Source organism: Quercus lobata, chromosome 2, assembly GCF_001633185.2.
Source record: "Quercus lobata isolate SW786 chromosome 2, ValleyOak3.0 Primary Assembly, whole genome shotgun sequence".
Lineage (NCBI taxonomy): Eukaryota > Viridiplantae > Streptophyta > Magnoliopsida > Fagales > Fagaceae > Quercus > Quercus lobata.
In genome coordinates, this window is record NC_044905.1 from 59,535,987 (window position 1) to 59,563,099 (window position 27,113).

General features: G+C 35.6%; 3 protein-coding genes across 3 annotated transcripts; all 3 read left to right on the plus strand.

The window, feature by feature from the left end:
• Positions 1 to 452: 452 nt before the first annotated feature.
• Positions 453 to 1,601, plus strand: LOC115975994 (protein BOBBER 1-like). Its single transcript, XM_031097056.1, has one exon. The coding sequence runs from the start codon at positions 603 to 605 to the stop codon at positions 1,263 to 1,265; it is 663 nt and encodes a 220-aa protein (XP_030952916.1). The 5' UTR covers positions 453 to 602; the 3' UTR covers positions 1,266 to 1,601.
• Positions 1,602 to 9,010: 7,409 nt separating this feature from the next.
• On the plus strand, positions 9,011 to 9,987 carry LOC115975993 (protein BOBBER 1-like). Its single transcript, XM_031097055.1, has one exon. It carries the CDS (start codon positions 9,165 to 9,167, stop codon positions 9,837 to 9,839), a length of 675 nt encoding a protein of 224 aa, XP_030952915.1. The 5' UTR covers positions 9,011 to 9,164; the 3' UTR covers positions 9,840 to 9,987.
• Positions 9,988 to 19,740: 9,753 nt separating this feature from the next.
• Positions 19,741 to 20,637, plus strand: LOC115975992 (protein BOBBER 1-like). The gene has a single exon (XM_031097054.1). It carries the CDS (start codon positions 19,823 to 19,825, stop codon positions 20,501 to 20,503), a length of 681 nt encoding a protein of 226 aa, XP_030952914.1. The 5' UTR covers positions 19,741 to 19,822; the 3' UTR covers positions 20,504 to 20,637.
• The last annotated feature ends 6,476 nt before the right edge of the window (positions 20,638 to 27,113 follow it).

The window sequence follows — 27,113 nt, forward strand, 5'->3', positions numbered from 1 at the left end:
CTACACTTCAGATTAATTATTTTAGGGGCAAATTATACTTTTTCACTCTAAATTGTCACTTAATTATGCTTAATTCCTTAACTATCAAAATGCTGCACAATTAACTTCTCAAAGTTATAATGTATAACAGAATTTAGTATTGAAATATCAATTTACCCCTCTCTCTACAAACAGATAATTGAGAGTAAATTAGTTTTTTAATGCTAAATTTTGATAGAGTTAACTGCAAAATAGACAATAGTAGATTAAGTGTAACATATTTTTGAAATTAGGGATAAATAGTATAATTCTATAGTTCATAGGATGAAGTATAATTTAGACAAAAAAGAAAAATTGTAATTTTTTTTTCCAAATTTTAAATAATAATAATAAGCCCACGCTTCCAAATCGGAATCCGAATCCCAATCCAAATATTTAATGCCGTAAAACAAAGAACCGGAGTTTATTTTTCTTGGCCGACTCTCTCTACTCTCTACTATATATTCGCAATCCCCAATACACACAACACAACAACAAAAAAAACCCTACACAGCAATCCAATCAGCCTCTCAGCGTTCCTCTTCCTCACTAGTTTCCCAGCGAATCCAACAACTTTGTCAATCATGGCCATCCTCTCTGATTATGAAGAAGATCAGCAGAATCAACAACCTTCTTCTTCTAAGAAAGAGATCATTCTTGCTGAGAAAGAAGCCGAGGCCAAAAAGCCAGAGGAGGAGGAGGAGGAGAAGCAGCAGAAAGAGAAGAAACTTGTTCCCAACAAAGAAAACGGCCTAGATATGGAGAATTATTCATGGGGCCAGTCCCTTCAAGAAGTCACTGTAAACGTGCCAGTCCCACAAGGCACAAAATCCAGCCTTCTTTTGTGCGACATAAAGACGAACTCTTTGAAGGTTGGGCTCAAGGGTCAGCCTCCAATCATCGATGGAGAGCTATTCAAGCCTGTGAAAGTTGACGATTGTATTTGGAGTTTGGAGGATAAGAAGATGATCACTATTCTTATTTGCAAGAGAGATCAGAGCGAGTGGTGGAAATCTTTGTTGAAGGGTGATCCAGAGATTGACACCCAGAAGGCTGAACCTGAGCCAAGCAAGTTGTCTGACTTGGACTCCGAGACTCGTTCTGCTGTGGAGAAGATGATGTTTGATCAGAGGCAGAAACAGAAGGGACTACCAACAAGCGATGAGATTCAAAAAGAAGAGTTGATGAAACAATTCATGGCTCAGAATCCCAACATGAAATTCCCTCCGGGAGCTAAGTTCATGTGAGATTAGGAAGACAATGAAAGATCTAATCTTTTTAGTTATATGCAGTTCTAATTTCTATTGCTTTTGTTTAGGATTAAGGATTTGTTTACAAATTTAAGCATGTGATCATGTGCTATTCAATATCAATTGTGGGCTTTTTAGATTTATTAAACTTCAATTTTTGGTTGGATTTATTATAATCTGTAATCTTTTTAGTTCGTAGATGCTTATTGCAGTTCCAATTTTTATAGCTTTCGTTTAGGATTAAGAATTTGTTTACAGATTTAAGCTCGAGATCATGTGCTATACAATATCAATTGTGGGTTTTTCAGATTTATCAAAGTTCAATTTTTGGTTGGATTTTTTGGGTACTATCATTAACATGGAACAAAGGGCGAATACATCAAGGTTCAGCGGCAATGCTGGATAGGCAGTTGTAGTGTTTGGATTTATAATAATCTGTAATCTGATATATAAGAACGAGTTTTATATTGGCTATTAGAACCATTGTAATCTTTTTTTTTTTTTTTTTTTGGTCTTTTGGCTAAATTTAAGCCTGGTCATTCAATTTGCATTGTATGCTGATTTAATTCTCTACATGCAAATTTTTGTCCCGTGGGTACATTATTATATAAACCGTGTTTGCATAAAATTTGTAGAGAGATGATAGTTACACGAAGTCATGATAGTAGAAGTATAATTTTATTTTTTATTATTTGATAGTTATAATGGGGGAGGAGGATTTATGTCCTGGGCGTCGACAAAATTCTTGATAGTTAGAGTATAATTTTGAATTTCTCAAAACTTAGATGATAGAGAGTTTTGAGCAATGTAAATTTCATACATTCACTTTCAATCATGACTTTAAATCACAATTTTAGTTCAAAAAAAAATTGAGTATGTGTATGATGTGTCTGAGTGTGCACAAAAGAAATTTCCCTAGAGTTTTATCTCAAATAAACCACTCAAACAATCAATAAGACAAATAGGATTTTTAGTTTTGAATACAATTTTTAATTCTTTGAAAGATTAGTAATAGAGAGTTTTAGCTAATTTAATTATCCTAACAAATAATAAAATTAACTAATTTAGTAATTAATGAGAGAAATGGGTCCAACATATTAATTGAATAGGTGGAGAAAAATAGAAAGGGAAAGACAAACATATATATATATATATATATATATATTTTATACAAGATAGAATTTTTACTCTAACATAATCTAAGTGTATATGTGTGTAAAACTCCTTTCTAGAGACTTGAACTCCGACCCTTACCCCCCACACCTCACAAGCATTTATATTTGTGGAATGACCACCGCACCAAGAGTGCGCGGTGGTACAAACATATTTATTAAATTAGTGACATTTGTGTTAAAACCTCATCATCTCCCCCATTATGTGTGTTTTTGTTAAAAAAAGGAAAGGAAAAAAAAATATGTGGAGGTGAGGATAGTTTAGTCAATTTACTTTACTAGGTAAGATCAATTTAGTCATGTTTGGTTTCATTAGGTGAACCCGATCTAGTGTGTGAGCCCATGAGTTAAGCGTTACATGTGGTACATTGTAGCAAAACTCTCAAATTAGAGGATTAATTTAGCAAATTATAAGTTGAGGGGACATTATAATTTGGGTGATAGATTATGACCCCAAAAAAATTATAATTTCTCCAAATTTTTTTGTTAAAACAAATCAAAAACCTAATAATTTCTACCTAAAAAAAGGTTAATTTTAAATTTAGATTATATTACATTATAAGTAGAAAAAATTAAACAAGTTTTTTTTTATTCTTTTTTTAGAAAGAAATTAAACTAGTTGGTAAATCATGCATTGTATGGGAAAGTTTAAAAACATATATATATATATATATATATTTTGCCTTAAATATGAAATTGATAATTATGGTGGTTCTTTTGTTGTTGTTGTTGTTGTTGTTGAGAATATTAAGTATTTTTAACACACACACACACGAGGAGAGAGAAGAAGGTCTTAGGTTTGACAAACGAGGGTGTTCAAACCTAAGATATTAATCTCAGGGATATTATGAGGTTTTAGAAACTACTAAGCCAAACCTTTGGGATTATGGTGGTGTTAATACCCATTTTTGCGACACATTTTTACAAGCCCAATTCATGTATTATGTTTTATTTTATTCTTTTAAGCATGGCTCAAGCTCATGTGACTTTTTGGGGAAATTGAGGAAGTGTGGTTTAGAGGATATGGGTCGGTTCCTTTCGGACTTTTTGCATAAGCTCAGCCCATGCGTGCTACCAAGTAGGCAATGGACACTTGTAGCACCTCAGGCTCATGGAAGAGGACTTGTATCCAAAATTTCCACCCCAAACTAGCTTTTATGCTCTGTGTGACTGTGGCCCAAAGTTTCTATCCGAACCTTTTTTTTTCCTTTAAAAATGGTTGGCTCTCATTGGCCAACTTCAACTGCTAGCTCTCATCTAGTTGAGCCTCCCAATGGTCTGAAACAACTGAAAATGAAGAGCCAATGAGGGTTTAGTCAAGCATTTCCCTTAATGATGATAAAAGTAATCCTTCATTTAATCCAAACAAAAGCAAACCTAAAAATTACTACTTGCTTAACACCTTGGGGTCCAAAACCTTTTCTATTGACCAAAAACCAGTCACTTAGAGCACCCCAAACTCAATATAAATTCCACAATCAGATTCAAAACAAAGGAGGAGGTTTTACTCTGAGGGCAACACCCCAAGCTCAATACAAGAGTCTTTCTTCAACTAAAAAAAACAACCAACCACGTTCTACCTAAAGACTTGAAATTTTAGAGCAAAAACTCATTCAACCAGTCAATAATCTCACAATTCCAAAGTTTGGGAGTGGAAATATGGGTACAGGGGAACCTTCCTTCTATTCCTCATGACCTCCCTCAATTTCCTATTTTGTGTGACTGTGAGTCGAAGTTTCAGACCTGTTATATTTTTATGCTTTTTCTGCACTTTTGTTGTTAGCATTTTGATTCTCTTTTGTCAAAGCACCATTAGCCTTTGTTTTTTTATACACTGTGAACTTTGGGCTTGATTCTCCATAAACAAACACTTCTAAAGAACCCAAGGGGAGATTTGGGCCGTTTTCGCATTTTTGGCCCTTGTCGCAAAACGTCCCCGACAGGTGGTTATTGATAAACATCTATTATGATCAAGTTTGTATATGGAACTATATTGTTGTATTTGTTTATTTATAAGAACTATATATTATAGCATTAAACATTTATTATGATTACATTTGCATATGTAATTATATATTTTAGCATTTAAAAATTATAATATACCAAGATCTTAATGAAGTGTATAAATGTAAAATATAATTTAAATTAAATTAATATATATAGTTTAAAAGTAATAAATTAAGAAAATTCTTAAGTTTAAAAAGTAACAAATTATGACTTAGGAAAGGTTAAATTATAAAGTGTACCTTTTAACTTTACTTGAAATTCAATTTAGTCTTGTTATTTCAATTTTCATTTAATTCAGACACCCCATCAATGTCTGTTAATAATAAACTATTCTCTATTTTATATATATATATATATATATATATATTAATTTTCTAATTTTTTAAAATTTATGAAATTAAAAAAATTACATTTTTTTGGCACTAAGTGCGAGTATGATGGACACTAGCAAGAAAAATAAGTTGGATAAATTTCAAAGTTAGAAAGCTGAATTCAATGCAATTAAAGTTAAAAAGTCTAAATTAAATTTTAGAAAAATTTTAGAGGGTGCAATTTTAATTTTTTTTTTTTTTTTTAACTACCAAATTGGCCATGAGCTGAGCCTGTAAAACAGTTTGTTTCATGCTTGACACAAAAAGGGAGGGAAACAAAAAATCAGGGCAAGCAAATCGGAGATGAAAGTAGAGGACAAGCGCATTGATTCCTCTTCTAAAAGGTTAGTTATTGGACAACACAATTTTCTCAAACTGAAAACTCAAAATTGGAATTTTCATATTGCCGAATTCTATTTCTGATATACTGATGATTGTGTTTTTTAGACAATATTTCTTTATACAAGCTTCAATAGATTTTTCATTTTAATGAATAAATTTAGGGTAAATTCCACAAACCTACCCTGAGGTTTGTGATAATACCAGTTAGGTCCAGAATATTTTAAAACCCACCAATTTGGTCCTAAAAAGACTACTTTGCCCCTAAACATACAAACTCTCTATTCTCTCTCGTCTCTCTCACTCTCAAACCTCTCTCTGACCGAAAATACCCAACCCAAATCTTTGAATCCAAAAGAACAATACCAAAATCCCACTGAAGATCCCCTGAAAATGCTACAAAAAAGCACATAAAAATCACTCTTTCAAAACCCATTAATCCACTTGTAAACCCCATTGAAATCTCCAGAAAAACCCAACAAAAATCCCCAAAAATCAGAAAAAATCCCAACCAAACACAACACAAAAAATCAATACAAAACCACCCAAGACCCCATTGTATACATCAAAAAAAAAAAAAAAAAAAAAAAAAAAAAAAAACCACACCACGAGATTGGGTCATCATCCCCTGAAGAACACTGCCCAAATTTGAAATCTAAAGCCCATGCCGAGATCCATGCCGCCGCTGCAAAGACAATGGAGAGATCTAGATCGAAGCACCATCACCACCACCACCACCACATGGGTTCTGATAAGAGAGAGAGGGGGAGAGTCTGTTGATGGCATCAAACTTGATGGGAATCGAGAAGACCCTTGCATGGTGGTGTTGCTGACACCGATAACCGAGCTTATGGGTTTCGCTGGTGACCAGATTGAAGTACCATCACCACCGCGTGGGTTCCGATTTGAGAGGGACGAGAGTCCGTTAAATAGCACTAATGGCGTCAAACGACTCAAACCTGCGGTGGGAATCGGGAAGTCCTTTGCTGGGTGGTGTTTCTGGCAACCAAAACTCATGGGTTTCATCAGTTAGAGAGAGAGTTCTAAGAAAGAGAACTCAGAGAAGAGAGTTGACAGAGAGGGAGAGTAACGAGACAGGAGAGAGAAAGAAGAGATAATAAAAATTAGGGACAAAATGGTCTTTTAGGATGAAATTGGTAGGTTTTAAATTGTTTTGGACCTAGTCGGATATTATGACAAACCCCAGGGTAGGTTTGTGGAATTTACCCATAAATTTAAAACAAGTTCTTTATCAAAAGTTTTAATATTTGAAAAGAGACGATATTTTCTAAGTATGTGAAGAGTTCATGCAAGACATACTCTTTGATGTTCTAGATTTTTTTTTTTTAGTGATTAGTGCATTTGTATATGTTGGAAGTATACGAGCAAAAACATTTGCAAATTTAAGAATAATAGAAGCTCTAGTTCTATGATACCAGTTTACGTAGCTTGGAATTGTGATGGGGTGAGGAAAACTTAGGCTAGTGTATTTTTTTTTAGAATAGCTTAAGCCTAGTGTAGAAGAAGGGTTTAAGAAGAAATTTCAGCAGCAAACTAGATTAAGGCAAAGAAACAGATTATAAGATTGAAGTTTTTTTTTTTTTTTTTGATAAACATTATAAGATTGAAGTTGGAACCATGAATTATCAATTGCTAAGCTCAAGAGCTCAAGAATTTTCAAATATGAAGTTTCATGCAATAGACAAGAAAAATGCTACCTCCAATGACTAAAAAAGACTTATATATGTATAAAAGGAGATATAGAATACCAACTTGTTTGCGTATTCTTGTTGAAGTACGATATCGGGTCCGATTGGATTGCTCAGGTGGGTCGGGTCCAATGAGTCCATGGACACCCCTAATTTTCACAATTTCAGCAACTATGAGTATCAATAAAACATGACATTGGATGTGTGGTTATATATTTAAAGTAAAATGAAAAACTAAAATCCATCCAAAAAAAAAAAAAAACTAAAAGGGCAGTGTTTGTTCCGCCCACTGTGTACATTTACACAATAGCCAAAATCATATACTATATAATAAAAGTTGGGTTTAGAAGTCATGGTTGTACCAAGTGACTTTACCAAATTGTATAAAATTTTTTTAGATTTTTAGATTATAATATTTTTCTTCTCCTATAATTTCTAAATTGATAAAAATCTTAATTTAATTACAATCCAAATTCTTCATATAATCCTTATTTTTTACGTGTAGTGTATTATAATCTAAATTCTTCATCTAATCCCATTGAATCCTTATTTTTTTAGTGTAGTGTATTGTAAAAAGAAAAAAAAGCAACAACTTTCTTATTGTTTAATTACTACACTACATGTATTTATTTGGTTTTTTTCTTTGAGAGGTAAATTTAGTTGGTTGGTGTCATATAACTACAATCTACAATTGTGACTATCTAAATATTATCAACAAAGCCTAAAATAATAGGATAGAAAGAAAAAAAAATCCAAAGTATAAAATATTAAAATGTGTAGTTGTGTACGGAGAAGTATAGCTAATCCCATGGATTAAAAAAAAAAAAAACAATTTCATTGGGAGGATAAACACATGGGAAGAATTAATAATAAATTTATTATCTTCTTTTTTTTTTTCAAATATATTTTGCTTTAAATTATTTTTTGGGATAATTATCAAATTTTTGGATAACCAAAAAAAAGAAGAAGAAGCTAATAATGTTAACAATTTGATTTTTACGATGCAACAAAAAAATATATTTGTAATTAACTTTAACAACTTGATTTTTATATCAACTTCTTCACAACTTAAATTTTTTGTTTTAAATATAAACAACTTCTTATCAACTTTTTTTTATTTTTTTATTGTTGAAGTTTACCATGGTTGAAATTTTGTTTGTTGGATAGATATAGGAATGATTATGGATAATAGTTTTATTATACCATAACTCTCATCTTTAGATTTTCAAGTCACTATAAATAATAAGGCCAGATTCATGATTTTTCTTATTAATACTTTGAACTTCCAAGTATCTACCATTACTTCGAAAAGTAAACTCCCAATTTTGTTTGTTTGTTTGTTTGTTTTTATTCTTTTTCTTCTTCTTCAGGGAGTCTCCTTGAGGTTTCAAAACACTCAATCAAACAATACTCTTAGTATTGAGTTTTTCTCAAAAAAATTTGTTGAAGTTTATATTTACACTTTTAAGACAAAAATTCAATTCTTATGTAAGTTTATCTACTTTTATTTTTTAATGTTTAATAATTTGGGTTGTTCATAATTCTTAACTATTACATTTAGGTTATCACTTAAATATGCTTTGAATCTTTTTTTATTTTTTTATTATTGAATTCAAGGTTTTTCATTTAAATATGGGCTATAATTATGCAAATTCCTTTTATAATTTTTTTAGGCATCTCATTTTATATTATTTGCATAGTTATTTACCATATTCCATTCAATTAATTTTGAATTTATATATGATTTTTATTTATTTATTAATAAAAGCTTAATCTTACACAATATTAATTCATTATATAACTTTTTTTTTTGAAACCATTCATTATATAACTTAAAGTATAAGATTACTTTGTTAAAAAAAATACAATAAAAGATTACTTCATTTTTATTATCTATTTAATTTTGGTTAATTTTTTTTTTAATTTTCATTAATTTACACATTATTCTTGATTTTGCATAATACTAGTATAATTGAAAACGTGATTTTTTAGTTATGTTTTCAGATCACAAATCACATGTATGTAACAGAATTTTCAAATCAGTTAAAATCTCACACACATCCGAGCCTATACTTCCAAATCGGAAACCAAATCCGAATCCGAATAGTTAATGTAAAACAGAGAACCAACTCTCTTTTTCTTGACCGACCCTCTCTAGTCTCCTATATATTACCAGTAATCCCATCAGATCCTAATACACACAAAAATTCGCAAAACCCTCCCTAGAAATCCTAGCCGCTCCTAGCGTTCCTTAGTAGTTTCCCAACAAACCCAGTGAATCCAAGAGCTTTGTCAGTCATGGCCATCCTCTCTGATTATGAAGAGGATCAGCAGCCTCAACAATCTTCTTCTTCTTCCTTGTCTTCTAAGAAAGACATCATTCTTGCTGAGAAAGAAGCCGATGCCACAGCCAAAAAGCCAGAGGATGAGAAGAAGCAGCAGAAAGAGAACAAACTTGTTCCCAACAAAGACAACGGCCTAGATATGGAGAATTATTCATGGGGTCAATCCCTTCAAGAAGTCACTGTTAACGTCCCAGTCCCACAAGGCACTAAATCCAGCCTTCTCTTGTGTGACATAAAGACGAACTCTTTGAAGGTTGGGCTCAAGGGTCAGCCTCCAATCATCGATGGAGAGCTATTCAAGCCTGTGAAAGTTGACGATTGTATTTGGAGTTTGGAGGATAAGAAGATGATCACTATTCTTATTTGCAAGAGAGATCAGAGCGAGTGGTGGAAATCTTTGTTGAAGGGTGATCCAGAGATTGACACACAGAAAGCTGAACCAGAGCCAAGCAAGTTGTCTGACTTGGACTCTGAGACCCGTTCTGCTGTGGAGAAGATGATGTTTGATCAGAGGCAGAAACAGATGGGACTTCCAACAAGCGATGAGATCCAAAAAGAACAGTTGATGAAACAATTCATGGCTCAGAATCCCAACATGAAATTCCCCCCGGGAGCTAAGTTCATGTGAGATTAAGAAGACAAAGAAAGATCTAATCTTTTTAGTTATAAGCAGTTCTAATTTTTATTGCTTTAGTTTAGGATTAAGGATATGTTTACAAAATTTTAAGCATGTGATCATGTGCTATTCAATATCAATTGTGGGCTTTTTAGATTTATTAAACTTCAATTTTTGGTTGGATTTATCATAATCTGTAATCTTTTTAGTTCATACATGTTTATTGCAGTTCCAATTTTTATAGCTTTCGTTTAGGACTAAGAATTTGTTTACAGATTTAAGCTCGAGATCATGTGCTATACAATATCAATTGTGGGTTTTTCAGATTTATCAGAGTTCAATATTTGGTTGAATTTTTTGTTTTTTGTTTTTTTGGGTACTATCATTAACATAGAACAAAAGGCAAATACATCAGGTTCAGCAGCAATGCTGGATGAGCGAAATTATAATAATCTGTAATTTGATATATAAGAACAAGTTTTATATTAGTTTTTCGTACCATTGTAATCTTTTTTGTTTTTGTTTGTTTGGCTAAATCTAAGCGTTGTTAGATGCACTGATTATCCAATTTGCATTGTATACTAATTTAATTCTTTACGTGCAAATACTAGTACTGTGGGTACATTAAATTTTGAGGGAATAAAATATAATTATACAAACAGTGCTTGCATAAAATTTATAGAGTGGGGTTAGTTACATGAAATCGTGTTTACACGATTTTCTTTTACAATTGTAAAATTGTGTGCCGCAATTTATAACTAACCAGTAAGCATTATGCCTTTATTTAAAAGAGAAAAACGTGTAAAGCTCCATGCAAGGATTGATATTAAATTTTGTTTTAAAATTTTAGGATATATTATGTTTTTTGTCATATCCTTTACATCATTTTTTAATTTAGTTCTTAACCTTTCAATTGTGTTAATTTGGTCCCTAACTTTTCAGTGTCGTGTCAATTTAATTCCTACGGAAACTACTTTTTTATTTTAATGGTTTGCTATGTCAGTAATTTTCATCCAAAAAATAATGGTTAAGATTAAATTGAAACGGCATTGAAAAGTTAGATACCAAATTGACACAATTGAAAGGTTAGTGACCAAATTTAAATATGGTGCAAATGATAGGAACCAAATACACAGTTTACCCAAAATTTTAATAATAGATTTTTTTTTTTTTTTTTGAGAATGTTTAATAATAGAATTTTAGTTGAAGTAAAGTTGTTGTTTTTTTTTTTTTTTGTTTTTTTTTTTTTTGATAACTTGATAGTTATGATGGGGGAGGAAAATTTACATCCCTAGGGTTGTTTTTGGAAACACCAACCAATTGAACTACAAAAATCTTGATAGTTGGAATATAATTTTGAATTTCTCAAAACTTAGATCTTAGTTGATAGAGTTTTGAGCAATGTCTATTTCACACACTCACTTCCAATTATGACTTCAAATCACAATTTTAGTTCAAAAAATTAAGTATGTGTACTTTGAGTAAATGAGTGTGCAATATAAATTCCCTTAGAGTTTTACCTCAAATAAACCATTCAAACAATTAATAAGACAAATATGATTTTAGTTTTGGGTACAATTTTTAATTCCTTGAAAGATTAGTAATAGAGAGTTTTAGCTAATTTAATTAGCTTACACAAAAACCAATTGGTGTATTAGTCTGATAATAAAGAGTAATTATCAAGAACGAATGTCATAAGTTGAAACTATCTTTGAAAAAAAAATCCTAACAAATAATAAAATTAACTAATTTAATAACATTCTATCTTGGCCTGGAGTGGAGAGGAGAGAGACGCCAACTTTAGGGAGAGGACAGAGATAGTTAAGGATTTTAGGGAGAGGAGATGAAGAATGAAGATGAGTTTGGTTGATGGGATCTCAGTCTCATTTTTAATTGAGTAATGCTAGGGACACATAATTTGGCACAACTTTGTGCCACAACTTCTTATGTGACAAATTGTGATTAGTTAAAGTGTGATGGTGGGCCATGTGGGGACACACCTTTACCAATCACAATTCATCATGTAGCGAGTTGTGGCACAAAATTGTGCCAAATTATGTGTCCCTAGCCTTACTCAATTAAAAATGAGATACCGAGATCCCACCAACCAAACTCATCTTCATTCTTCATCTCCTCTACCTAAAATCCTTAACTATCTCTCTCCTCTCCCTAAAGTTGGCGTCTCTCTCCTTTCCACTCCAAGCCAAGATAGAATGTTATCACCAGCTGATAGGATTATTTGGCTCCTCATCAAGAGTCCAAACCTTCTGTCTCATTTTTCCTATTCCACTTTATACTCCACAAATAAAAACTTGACATGTGTACACTCATTTAATTTAAATCTAATTTTCAGCATTTTCTTATTTAGTTTTATAAAATGAATAAAAATCTAAACCACCCTATCAACCACCAGCCACCACCACTGCCACCCCCCACCTTCACTGACGTCATCAACGGTCAGCCACCACCACTGGCCACTACGTCACCAGTCACGGCCACCACTTTCGCTTGATTTACACACCACCGGAAACCCAAGCCAATCCCACCGCCCCTCTCAATCCCATCAACCACCATCAGTCCACCATAAATTAAAAAATAAAAAACCCATCAAGGTCAGTCACGATGCCATTCTCTCTGGATCTGAAGTAGCACCACCAAGGTCAGTCACGCTGGATCTGAAGCACCATCACCAACCTCCAATGTCACCACAACCACAAGACATTACTATCATTCTCTCTCTTTAAGCTCAACCACCAAGCAAAACAGTAACAACTATAGCCAGCAAAAATCCAACCAAAATAAATCTAAGAGGAGTGAATGAGAGAAACAAAGGGTGAGAGCAAATCTGTCGCATGTTGTTCGGTTAGAGCTCAGGAATATATATATATATATATATAAAAGCTTTTTTAAATTTTCCAATTTCTTTAATAGCCATGAGTCACTGGTGGTTGAGGGTGGTGATGATGTTTGTGCCGGCAGCGGAATGGCCATGTTGGTGGCAGCAGAGTTCAGTGGTGATGCTAAGATGTGTGAGGATTTTTATTTTTATTATTTTAGTTAAGTGAAATAAGAAAAAGCATAAAATAAGGAATTGATGGACACATGGTAGATTTTTATTTGTGGTATATAAAGTGGTATAGAGAAATTGGTATAGAAGATTTGGACTCCCTCATCAATGAGTCCAAATCTTCTGTCTCACTCTTCCTGCTCCACTATATACTCCACAAATAAAAACATTCCACATGTCCATCTATTTTATGAAATGCTAAATTTATGCTTTCTATTATTTCAATTTCCTAAAATAAATAACCCATCAACACTTGGTGCATTTGATAAAATGGATGGACATGTGGCATGTTTTTATTTGTGGAGTATATAGTGGAACAGGAAGAGTGAGATAGAAGATTTGGACTCCTCAATGACACTTGGCGATGATTCTTCCTTTAAGACGTCACTAGGAACAGTAGTTTGATTTAAATAAGAGCATTTTCGCTCTTAATACTTTTCCATCTCTTTTAATCTTTCCTTTCTTCTGAGCTTTTTGTCTCTTTCTTTTGTTCTTCTCCTCTCTTTGCATTCTTCTTCTTCACGTTTTTCCTTATCTTCTTCTTCAAGAAGTTTCGTACTATAGGGAAAAACATATATTTGTGAGAACAATTTCCTCAAGTGGTGATTGACAAGAGAGATTTAGGGATTTCATGTGTTTGGTTGGTGGGATTTCAAATGTCTCATTTTTTTTTTTTTTTAATTTTTAAATAAAAAAATCTGACGTGACATTACAGTTGATAGTTAATAGGGCATGAAAAATAATTTTTTATTATTTCGTTTGACATTTCATCTTTTTCCATTCAAGATAAATATAATGATAGAAACAAAATTAGCACGACATTGTAAAGGTTAGGGACCAAGTTAACCAAATTAAAAGGTTAGAGACAAAATTGAAATATAGTGTAAAGGATAGAGACTGACTTTGTAATTTACCCTATTGTTTAAAAAAATATAATGTACCAAGATCTTAATGAAGTGTATAAATGTAAAATATAATTTAAATTCAATTACTATATATATATATATATAATTATATAGTTTAAGGGTAATAAATTAAGAAAATCCTTTAGTTTAAGAAAGTAACAAATTATGAACTTAAAATGTTCAATTATAAATTGCACCGTTTAACTTTTCCTAAAATTTAATTTATTTTTGTTATTTCAATTTCATTTAATTCACTCCTCTAACCTTAAACTTTATTCAATTTAGGCATTCCATTAATATTCCTTAGAATATTTTCGTTAGTGTTCCAAAAAAAAAAAAAGACATAGTTTTTTTTTTTGTTTTTTTAATTTTAATTTCATAAGTTAAAAAAGATTAAAAAAATTAATAATGAACAATTCTATTTTTATTTATTTATTAATTTTCTAAAATTTATAAGTTCATGAAATAAAAAAAATAAAAATTACGTTGTTTTTTTGGCACTAAGAGGGTAAGTGGGTGAGTCTAATGGACACTAACAGGACGACTAAATTAGATAAAGTACTGTGGGGTCCAATAATTTGTGGCCCTGGCCCATTTTTACGTTGGGGCCCAAAGCCCGAGCCGAGGAAGGTTATAGCCGGGGATAGGAAATAAAAGTCCAAATAAGTCTTGAGATATAGCCGAGGATGATTCTGTTCTCGGCATATCCGAGGTCTCCTTGGAAGGAAGGGCAAAAACGGTATAGGAATAGTTTGGGAAAAAATCTAAAATATCTAGGTCAATAAAGACAGGTGCGCTGAACAGTATAACGACTAAGGACAAAGGGAAAGCTGCCCTTACTGCCATTCAATACTCTGCACTTGACAGAGCCATACTCTTCAGCTTTTACAACCACCCCCAACCACTCTGAGTATGGGCTGATGGGACAAGTATCAGTCCTGGAAAATCGAACCCCACACGTGGACGTTGGATAAGGGATACAGTCTAGTATAAAAGGAAAAATAAGCCATCCGGGGAGAGAGGCTGGGAAAAATGGCCAAAAACCAGAGCCTCCCAGCCCGCCTCCAGGAGAAAGACTCCTAGGGCGAACATGATATTAATTACGTATGCCCGACACGAAAAACCGACTATCTTGTGACCAAGGCCTAGCCTTTCAAACCCACGCTCTATAAATGATATCGTTTGGACCTTTTTACGTGCGAACCCAATATTATTATGGGTCGTTACAAATCGTGTCCTCACAATTGGCGTCGTCTGTGGGAAAGGCTTGTGTGTTGGTATAGGCGGTAGGTCGAGACAGTTCCCTTATCATTTCTAACAGCCGGTTGTTGTGTTCTAGCGTAAAGTTCCACTAGGGGCTATGTTTCTTTACTAAGGGGCTACGCTTCGTAGCGTCAGCTGCACGGATGGTTCTAGGGGCTTGGTCGAGGAGCTAATTCCCCTAAAACCAAGGTCTCATGCCATAACCGAGGGGTTAATTCCCCCAACTACTTATCAATATCAAGTTTTGGACAGAACCAAGGTATTACATGGTCCTCGGACTCAAACCTATGGGGAAACCAACTACTTAGAAGAAAAAACTGAGTTTTGGACAGAACCAAGGTATTGCATGGTCCTCGGACTCAAACCTATGGGGAAACCAACAACTTAGAAGAAAAACTGAGTTTTGGACAGAACCAAGGTATTGCATGGTCTTTGGACTCAAACTTATGGGGAAGCCAATTACTTAGAAGAAAAACTGAGTTTTGGACAGAACCAAGGTATTACATGGTCCTCAGACTCAAACCTATGGGGAAACCAACTACTTATCAATATCAAGTTTTGGACAGAACCAAGGTATTGCATGGTCCTCAGACTCAAACCTATGGGGAAACCAACTACTTATCAATATCAAGTTTTGGACAGAACCAAGGTATTGCATGCTCCTCGGACTCAAGCCTATGGGGAAACCAACTACTTATCAACGTCTATCAAGTTTTGGACAGAACCAAGGTATTGCATGGTCCTCGGACTCAAACCTATGGGAAAACCAACTACTTATCAAAATCAAGTTTTGGACAGAACCAAGGTATTGCATGGTCCTCGGACTCAAACCTATGGGGAAACCAACTACTTATCAAAATCAAGTCTTGGACAGAACCAAGGTATTGCATGGTTCTCGGACTCAAACCTATGGAGAAGTCAGCTACTTAAGAAAAATTCTAAGTCGCTCAGTCCTCGGACCAAATACCAGAAAAGGTCAAGGCTATGAAAGTTATTAGGAAGATGGCGAAACGCCTTATTACTCAACGACCAACAGGGGGGTACATTTTGGGTTATATATCCTCGGATGATTACTTCCTACATGGCATCGAGCATTCAGCCATCACCTCGTTCAAATTTGGGGTATACAACCCACTTTCAGGTTAGTCTTATTGTACACGATAGCTCCAATAAGTTCATAGTAGTATCTTTTATCTTGGTAAGGGATTTTGGCCCTAAGTATCGCTTTCTCAGGTCGGTATTATTGTGCCGAACAATATTATTAAGTTCATTATGAACACCTTTTTCTCAGTAAAGGTTTCTGCCTTACGTGCCATTTATTCAAGTCGGCATTATTATGCCAGATAGTTCCAATAAGCACGGAGCAAGATCTTTTTATTAACTGAGATTTCGGCCCCAAGCATTGTTCATAGTATAAAAATAAAAAGAAAGAAGTTACAGGATAGTACGTCTATTCACGGCATAACTATTTCAAAAGAAGAGATAGAATATACGAAATCAAGAAATGACGACCTTTATTAATGTAAAGAGGTGTTACAGTGTACAATGAAGGGCTTAAACAAAGCCTATATAGAAAATGAGTTACAAAAACAATAAAAAAAAAACAAACAAACAAACAGAAATCTTTTTAAGCTCTACTCCCAAGTCTTTCCAAGCTCTGCCCCAGTGGCACCCATATTGAGAGGAGGACCTTCCTTGGTGGGAGAGGAGAAGAAGAGGAAGAAGGAAAAGCACTAGGATGGATTTGGTGGTGGAAAGAAGAAGAAAGAGAGGCAAAAGGAGGCACCAGTGAAGGAAGAGAGGAAGAAGCAAGGATACTTTGTCCCTGCGTCAGTCCTGACTCCTAACACACTGGTGCCATGTTAGCTATGCTCACAAGAGAGCAGCTGGTACTGATAATGGGTGATCCCAGCTCAGCCGCACCAAAAGTTTGACGCGACGAGCCCCTGTTTCGGATTTTGACTGAAAGGAGGATGAGAAGTATCTCGAGTTTCTCCCATCCCTGCCCTAACCGAGCCATTTTGAGTTTCGCAAGAACGTAGCATTTCTGGGAGGGGTACGGTCTCTTCATTCCCACTCCTATCTTGGACTTATCACGATTCAAGGTGTAAGCAAGCGGATAAGGGAAACTCTGGGGGAGGCTAAGGATTTTTAGACTTCAAAAGGATTGAAAGGGTTCTGTGTAAGAGAGGTAACCTCTTGCTTTCCTTCTTATATGAAGGGCAAAACGGGAGGCATTTAATCTATCCATATTTCCAAGAAAATCGGTAAACGAGAATATACCCGTTCCACTTCCCCACACTGTCAATAACTGTCGAATTTAAATGGTCTCGTAAAGGGAAATCATTAAAGGCGCGTTTCGGATAATGAAGCGGCAGGAACGCATCATAAATGAATTCAAAAGAATGTCTAGTAGTCCAGTATGTTTCTTGGATAGATGAAGAGACACCCACATTGATGAAGGGCAGATCTAAACAGACCGCAATAAAGGCGTGGTATTATCAAAACCCTCCTCTTCGACCAAGAGGTCGGACAACAGGATTTTGAGGGGCTATTGTGGGGTCCAATAATTTGTGGCCCTAGCCCATTTTTACGTTGGGGCCCAAAGCCTGAGCCGAGGAAGGTTATAGTCGAGGATAGGAAATAAAAGTCCAAATAAGTCTTAAGATATAGCCGATGATGATTCTGTTCTCGGCATATCCAAGGTCTCCCTGGAAGGAAGGGCAAAAACGGTATAGGAACAGTTTGGGAAAAAATCTAAAATATCTAGGTCAATAAAGACAGGTGCGCTGGACAGTATAACGACCAGGGACAAAGGGAAAGCTGCCCTTACTGCCATTCAATACTCTGCACCTGACAGAGCTATACTCTTCAGCTTTTACAACTACCCCCAACCACTCTGGGTATGGGCTGATGGGACAAGTATCAGTCCTGGAAAATTGAACCCCACACGTGGACGTTGGATAAGGGATACAGGCTAGTATAAAAGGAAAAATAAGCCATCCGGGGAGAGAGGCTGGGAAAAATGGCTAAAAACCAGAGCCTCCCAACCCGCCTCCAGGAGAAAGACTCCTAGGGCGAACACGATATTAATTACGTATGCCCGACACGAAAAACCCACTGTCTTGTGACCAAGGCATAGCTTTTCATACCCACGTTCTATAAATGATATTGTTTGGGCCTTTTTATGTGCGAACCCAATATTATTATGGGTCGTTACAAATCGTGTCCTCACAAGTACAAAGTTAGAAGATTGAATTAAATGCAATTAAAGTTATAAGACTAAATTAAATTTTAGAAAAAGTTTATAAGGTGTCATTAAAAACAATTATAAAAAAAAACTAATTGGGCTGTGAGCTGAGCCTATGAAACAATGTGTTTCATGCTTCACACAAAAAGGGAGGTGAAAAAAATGGAATTGGCTTACCTCCAGTACTTTTTTAACTGGGAGTCTTCTTTTGTTTTAAATACACAATGATAAGTGGTAGTGGTTTTTAATCTCTACTTTTTATTTAGTTAGTGGATGATGTAGCAGTTTCTCATTAAAATAAAAGGAGATTCCAGTTAAAAAAGTATTGAAGGTAAGCCAAACCCAAAAAACAAAGCAAGCAAATTGGAGATGAAAGCAGAGGACATGTGCATTGATCCTCCTCTTCTAAAAGGTTAGCTTCTACAAATTATTGGGACAACACAATTTTCTCAAACTGAAAATGCAAAATTGGCCAATTCTCAGATTGTTGAATTCTATTTCTAATATACCGATGATTGTGTGTTTTTTAGACAATGCTTCCTTATACAAGCTTCAATAGCTTTTTATTTATTTATTTATTTTTATTTTAATAAATAAATTAATCCCAAGTCCTTTATCAAAAGTTTTAATATCTGTAAAGAGAATGTTTTCTAAGTATGTGAAGAGTTCATGCTAGTCGTAATCTTTAATGTTTTGGATTTTATTTTATTCTATTTTAGTGAGAGAGTGCATTTGTGAATATTGGAACTATGAAAGCAAAAATATTTGCAAATTTAAGAGTAATAGAAGTTCTAGTTTTATGATACTAGTTTAAGTAGTAGCTTGGAATTGTTATATGGTGAGGAGAACTTAAGTCTAGTCTAGAAGAAGGGTTTAAGAATAGATTCCAGCAACAAACTAGATTAGAGCAAAGAAAAAGTTAATAGGATTGAAGTTGGAATGATGACTTATCAATTGCTAAGCTCAAGAGCTCAAGAATATTGAAATATTAAACATGCCGAGTTTACAATTGTATAATTGAATGTCATTTTATATATAACGTCAAACCACCAAGTTAAGGAGCTCAAGAATATTGAAATATGAAACATGCCGGGTTTACAATTGCATAATTGGATGTGTCATTTTATATATGAAGTTAAATCACAAGTTAAAAGGGCAGCGTTTGATTCGCACATTGCGTGCATTTACACATAACCAAAATATAACTAAAAACATGATTTTAATAAAAACATGACTCACATGTGTAACAGAATTTTCCCAAGCTAGAAAAGACCACATAAGTTAAAATCTCACTCAAATCCACTTCCGAATCGTAAACCAAATCCGAATCCGAAATCAAATCCAAATAGTTATTGTAAAACAGAGAACTGACTTTATTTTTCTTGACCGACCCTCTCTAGTCTCCTATATATTACCAGTAATCCCGTCAGATCCTAATACACACAAAAATTCACAAAACCCTCCATAGAAATCCTAGTCTCCTAGCGTGAATCCAAGAACTTTGTCAGTCATGGCCATCCTCTCTGATTATGAAGAGGATCAGCAGCATCAACAATCTTCTTCTTCTTCTTCCTTGTCTTCTAAGAAAGACATCATTCTTGCTGAGAAAGAACCTGAGGCCACAGCCAAAAAGCCAGAGGAGGAGGAGGAGAAGCAGCAGAAAGAGAACAAACTTGTTCCCAACAAAGACAATGGCCTTGATATGGAGAATTATTCATGGGGTCAATCCCTTCAGGAAGTCACTGTAAACGTGCCAGTCCCTCAAGGCACTAAATCCAGCCTTCTTTTGTGTGACATAAAGACGAACTCTTTGAAGGTTGGTCTCAAGGGTCAGCCTCCAATCATCGATGGAGAGCTATACAAGCCTGTGAAAGTTGACGATTGTATTTGGAGTTTGGAGGATAAGAAGATGATCACTATTCTTATTTGCAAGAGAGATCAGAGCGAGTGGTGGAAATCTTTGTTGAAGGGTGATCCAAAGATTGACACACAAAAAGCTGAACCAGGGCCAAGCAAGTTGTCTGACTTGGACTCTGAGACCCGTTCTGCTGTGGAGAAGATGATGTTTGATCAGAGGCAGAAACAGATGGGACTTCCAACAAGCGATGAGATCCAAAAACAAGAGTTGATGAAACAATTCATGGCTCAGAATCCCAACATGAAATTCCCCCCAGGAGCTCAGTTCATGTGAGATTAGGAAGACAGAAAGATTTGATCTTTTTTAGTTCGTAGTTGATGTTTATGGCTATAGGTTAGACTATATGCAGTTCTAATTTTTGTTGCTTTCCTTTAGGATTAATAATTTGTTTACAAATTTAAGCCTGTGATCGTGTGCTATTCAATATCATTTGTGGGATTTTCGATTTATCAAACTTCAATTTTTGGTTGGATTTATTATAACTAGCTTGTGACGCCTTGCATATGGATTAATACATTTAAAAATATACAATAAGATGTATAATATAATTCCTATATATATATATATATATATATATAATTTCAATACCATTAATAGTCATTTTTGTATTTTATTAACTCTTTAAAAAATTTTGTAAGGATATTATTAGGTATAAAATATAAATTGTCCATATTTTTTTTTTTAATTATTGTGAAGCACTTATTTATTTATTTATTTATTTTTTACGATCAATTTATTTTAGACTCTTTGGATTTTATACTTAATACTCACTTTGATGAATATTTATGATGTAGTCACACATTTGATTATAAAATTAATAAATAAAACTCTTTAAGAATAAATAATTAATGACACATAACGCAAAATTGGAATTCTAATTAATTTGAGTTTCTCGTAACTTCACCTATTATTTATATATATATATATATATATAGATCTGTAATCTTTTTAGTTTGTAGATTGACGATTTGTTTACTGATTTAAGCTTGAGATCATATGCTATACAATATCAATTGAAATATAAGAACAAGTTTTATTTTAGATGTTAGTAACATTGTACACGTCCACAACAGCATGAAACCGACACATTAAAAGCCCAAAATGTTTTAGCTAAACCATCACAGTTGGACAACCAAATTATGACAAAACCAGTTACACTGAATTCAAAGCCCACACTAATGATCAACGTGAATCACGGACCTGAGTTATTCTCGGTCCCAATTAGCTACGACGCTACACAAACACACCCCCAAACCCTAAACACACTCCCACGTGACCCACCCAAAGACCCAAAACAAAAAACACAAAAAAGAAACCCACCTGTTCCTCAGCCATTGACAGAACCGAACCCCCACAACCAAGCTCACCCACGGTAGGGAGGAAGAGACAGAATGAAAGCACTGACCATGGGAAGGAAGAAGCTAAGTGGATCAAACTCGGAGACAACAACATACAAACAGATTTATCAACAGTGGAGGCTGATGCTCAGGCCCACCAATCGCAATGATCACACTAAGCTGGAACTAAGAGGGGCTTGGGAACCGTTATGCAGTTGAAGTCCTTACTGAAGTAGTGAGGAAACAAATTCCCATAATTTTGTTTCTCATGGAAAGAAAATTGAAGGTCCGTGAGATGGAGTCGATTAAATCATAATTGGGATTCTTCGCTATGCTTGCTGTGTCATGTAAGAGCTGTAGGGGAGGATTAGCATTACTTTGGAAAGAAGAAGACGTGACCATAGAAACATAGACTTACTCATCTAACCATATTTATGTGAGAGTTCACACAAATGGTTCAATGTGGATACTAACAGGGATATACGGGCACCCAGAGGAAGAAAGGAAAAGTGAAACATGGAGACTCATGAGACACCTACATGCAAGAGCATCTCTCCTGTGTGTATGTTTAGGGGACTTCAATGAAATCTTGTCCTCTGATGAAAAGAATGGTGGCAACCTTAGACCTATAGGAGCAATGATGAAATTCCAACAAACTCTCCTTCATTGTGGACTAGTTGATTTGGGGTTTAATGGCTATCGCTTTACATGGAGGAACGGTAGAAGGGGAGCAGCCTTTGTTGAGGAAAAATTAGATAGGGTAGTTGCAACATCAGAGTGGAGGGAGATGTTCCCAAGAACCAAAGTGAGACGCATTCCAACATCCTATTCGAACCATGGCCCTATTTTGATGGACATGAATCCACCTACCCAACCCAAGAAACAAAGACACAAAATCCAGCGGTTTGAAGAGAAATGGGTTACCCATACGGAGTGTGAGAAAATAATTCGAAATTCTTGGAATCAAACACAACTCCAAGGCAGCCCCATGTATTGCCTTTTTGATTAAATAAAGAGATGCAAAATGAACCTTGTGGCATGGAGCCGAGTCACCTTTGGCAACGCCAGAAATCGATTGGATGCAAGACAAGGAAAATTGATAGATTTGATGGAGTTCGGATATGGGCCGAATATGGAGAGGATACATGAGGTGTAAAAAGAGATCAATGAACTTCTACACCATGAGGAAGTATTTTGGAGACAACGATCGCACTCCATATGGTTACTGGCGGGAGATAAAAATAAGAAAAATTTCCACCAAAGGGCGAGCCAAAGAAGAAGGAAGAACAACATTGAGGGGTTGTATGATAGGTTTGAAGTGTGGCAAACTGAGGAGGAGCAAATAGACAAAATAGCAGAGTAGTACCACAAGCAACCATACACATCCACCAATTCCATGGATGTGGAGTAGGTGATGGAAGTAGTGGATCAGAGGATGACAGAGGAAATGGCCCAATCCTTGACCCAAGGATATTTAGAGGTAGAAGTAAAGACTGCTCTTTTCCAAATGTACCCTTCCAAAGCACTAGGACACGATGGTATGTCACCTTTCTTCTTTCAAAAATTCTAGCATATTGTTGGGCATGATGTTACTACTGTTGTATTATCTGTGTTACACTCAGGGAGATACTTAAGAAAAATGAATTATGCACATATTGTTCTTATTCCAAAAAAAAATCAACTAGAATATATTACAGAGTATCGCTCTATTAGTTTGGGTAATGTTGTATCAAGAATAACATCAAAGGTTTTAGCGAATCGAATAAAACCAATACTACCCAATGTAAAATCTGACTCATAAAGTGCTTTTGTGCCTAATAGACTCATAACAGATAATACTACAGTTGCTTTTGAATTGCTCCATCAAATGAGAAACAGGAGAAGAGAGAAGAAATGTCACATGGCAATGAAGCTAGATATCAGCAAGGCATATGATAGAGTGGAATGGGGATTCCTTCAAAGAATAATGTTGATGATTGGCCTTCCCGATCAGAATAGTGCGCACAACATCCTACTCGACCCTCATTAATGGAGAAGCCAAAGGTTTTATCACTCGAACCCGTGGGATCAAGCAAGGAGATCCATTGCCTCCCTACCTATTCTTGCTTTGTGTGGAAGGTCTATCCTCTCTTATTCGTCGAGCCATGGAGAACCAACACTTGAAAGGAGTGATGTCATGCAATGGTGGGGTCAAGATCTCACACTTGTTGTTTACAGATGATAGCTTATTATTTTGTGAGGCAACATCAAGTGAATGCCGAAGCCTACTGATATATTGGCATTGTATGAGAGAGCATCGTGCCAAGCAATTAACAGACAAAAAGCCACTTTATTTTTCAGCCCCAATACCAAGCAACAAGTAAAGCTCACCATTCAAAACATGTTGGGGGCACAAGTCATGACCAATTGTGAGCGGTACCTAGGACTATCAATGGTGGGAGGCAAATCCAAGGTGAGCACCTTTAGGGAGGTACAAGAGAGAGTAACGAAAAGAATGATGGGATGGAAAGAAAAATACATATCAAAGGCGGGTAGGGAGGTACCAATCAAGATGGTAGCACAAGCAATCCCAATTTATCCCATGAGCATGTTCAAAATCCCAAAAAAGATTTATGATGATATTAATTCCGTCTTGGGGCTAAAGAAGAGTTGATTTTTTTCTTGGTTTATTTGCTACCCTGATGCTTCTTCATACTGTTTCAAAATCTCCATGATAGTGCTAGCCTCTTGTGAATTTACTCGACAAAAGAGCAAGCTATCATTAGCAAGGAACAAGTGTGAAACCTTTGGACCCACACTACAAAGAGAGACTCCCTTAATTGAGCTTGAAATTTCAGCTTGTTGAATGAGTGAATGTAACCCTTCTACACAGAAGAGAAACAAATAAGGTGATAACGGGTCCCCATGGCAGAAGCCCCTGTTGGGAGTGAAATTACCATGGGGTTTGCCATTTACCAACACAAAGAAAGAGACGGATTGAATGCAAGAACTAACAAGTGAGATCCACCTATTATCAAAGCCCAATTTTTCCATTAATTTTTCTAGGAAAGTCCACTGCACTCTGTCATATGCTTTGCTCATATTGAGCTTAATGGCCATGTATCATTTTTTTTTTTTTTTTGGTTTTGAGGTGGTGAAGGGTTTCAAAAGCTACAAGGATGTTGTCTGAAATAAGTCTATCTGACATGAATGCACTTTGGGATTCTGACACCAATTTTGGGAGAAGTGTTTTTAGGCGATTTGCTATGGTTTTAGAGACAATTTTGTATAGAACATTGCAAAGGCTTATTGGTCTAAAATCATTGGCTTTTTTTGGAGATTTTATTTTTGGTATGAGTGATATGTAAGCATGATTGAGACTAGCTAGCATATTACTCGAAAATAATTGGGGACATACCATCTGGGCCTAGAGTTGTTAGGGGCTTCATTTGTTTTAAAACTAGTTCAACTTCATTTGCGGTAAATTCCCTTGTGAGATCTGCATTCATGGCTGGGGTGACCTTTGTGTCAATGCCTTGGAGAATTTGATCAAAACTCGAGGGCATGGTGGAAGAAAAAATCTGTTTGAAGTAATCCACCAAGGCCTCCTCAATGTGTTTGTCATCTGTCACCACTGATCCGTCATTCAAGTTCAATCTAGAAATAAAATTCCTCTTGTTTCGTTGTGTTGCTTGGCTATGGAAATAGCTCGTGTTCATGTCACCATTCTTCAACCAATCAACCCTTGATCTTTGGTGCCAAAAGCATTCTTCCTTTACCATGATGAAAACGAACTGTGGGAAACACATGTGACCATGATGGGGTTGCCACCCCTACTCCAGCCGAATCCATGTTACCTCTCCATCAAATTGGCTTTTGCACCAAGTGAATGGTGAACCAACATACCCCAAGTCTCGGAATCCACAAAAATCCAAAGTGTCTCTAAATTCTTTCACCTGGCGTTCTGGTCTGAGAGCACTACCCTTCTTTTCTTCAGCTTTGGTGTTCTCATTGAAATCCCTCACACATAGCCATGGTAGGTCCAGTTTCAGACAGAGGTGTTTTAGTAGCACCTAAGAGTGTTCCCAGTTGGCCGTTATTGGATTCCCATAGAAACCAGTTAACCGCCAGGCGTCATCCATTCCTGGGTTAACTATTGCATCAATGTAAGTTGGTGTTGAGTCTAGTACTTTGAGATCAATCCCTTCCTTCCAGTAAAGTGCAAATCCTCCACCTGTATTAATCCAAGGCTCAATAAAAATATAATCCAAGTGAAGCTTCGAACAAAGTTTTTTTAGATTGTGGTCTTTAGATTTTGTTTCCATGAGAAAGAGAATTGAGGAAGAGTGTCTTTTCACCAAGTCGATGAGTTCAAGAACTGCCCGTGATTGCCCCAAACCATGGTAGTTCCAACTGAGGCAATTCATTGGGTTTGGCGGGGTTGTTCAACAGCCTCCACCACTTCAAGATAGTCACCCTTGGCATGTTGAATACCCTGATGACGTTTGGTAGGAAATTCTGATGATGACTCATTCTCTATAAAATCACGTTTTCTGCCAGAGTGATGCTCAAAACCCAGATGTTGATTGCCAGTTGTTGCACGAGTTTTTCTTGTCCAAGTTGGTAAGACTCGAAGTGTGGTAGAGGAGTGTGGAACCCTAGCTGATTCACGTGCTTCAATAGAATTGGTTTGGAGTGAACCTGATTTAGTGGCATGTGATTTGTCATTATTGGAATTTAATTCTGCCTCCTTCCCATTATCAAATTTTGCTAATTCCGTGTCAATCTCCTTTAACTTAGCAGTAAATTCCTGACAATTCGTGTGGCCAACAGTTTGAGAGGTAATTGGGGCATTAATTGTGCTTGAATGAAATTCAAACTCCTCTTGATGTATATCAGTAACGGGATGAGTCTTAACACCTGACTTAAAGGTTGAGTTAATACCACAATTATCACCCTTCATTGATTCCCTTTGCACCTCTGTCACTTGAATAACGGTTGAGCATGCATTACAGACCAAATGGGGAGTGGACGATTGGCTTGCTTCATGACCGACCTCCCAATTCCGACCACCATTGTTCTCTTTTCCTCGAGACTCATCGGTGCCTGTCCTGTCTTAGCAGAATTATTAGCATCCATTGGGGAAGGTGAAACTTCAGATTTTTTCCTCACCGTGTAAAAACCTGGCACTGTCAATCCCGTCTTTCTTGTTTGAATGAAAGCTGGAGCTCATAATCCTGGACCAAATTGTCTATCCTCTGGTTTCAAAGTCCCTTCACTGTCAATCCAAATTTCACAATCCTTATTGTCATGTGTAAGGCAGCCACACCAATAACATAGATTTGGCAGTCGTTTGTACTTGAAACGTATCCAAATTTGCTTCCCATTCTCTAGAGAAATTAGTCGGCCACGGCACAATGGGAGAGTTAAGTCTAAACTTACCTTAAGGCGAAGGAAGTTTCCACCATCCATCTCCTTGAACTCTTTGGGCAAGACACTACTCCAATAACTTCGCTAATCTTCAAAGCCGCCTCCATTGTCATATAGCAAGGTGGGATACCATGTAA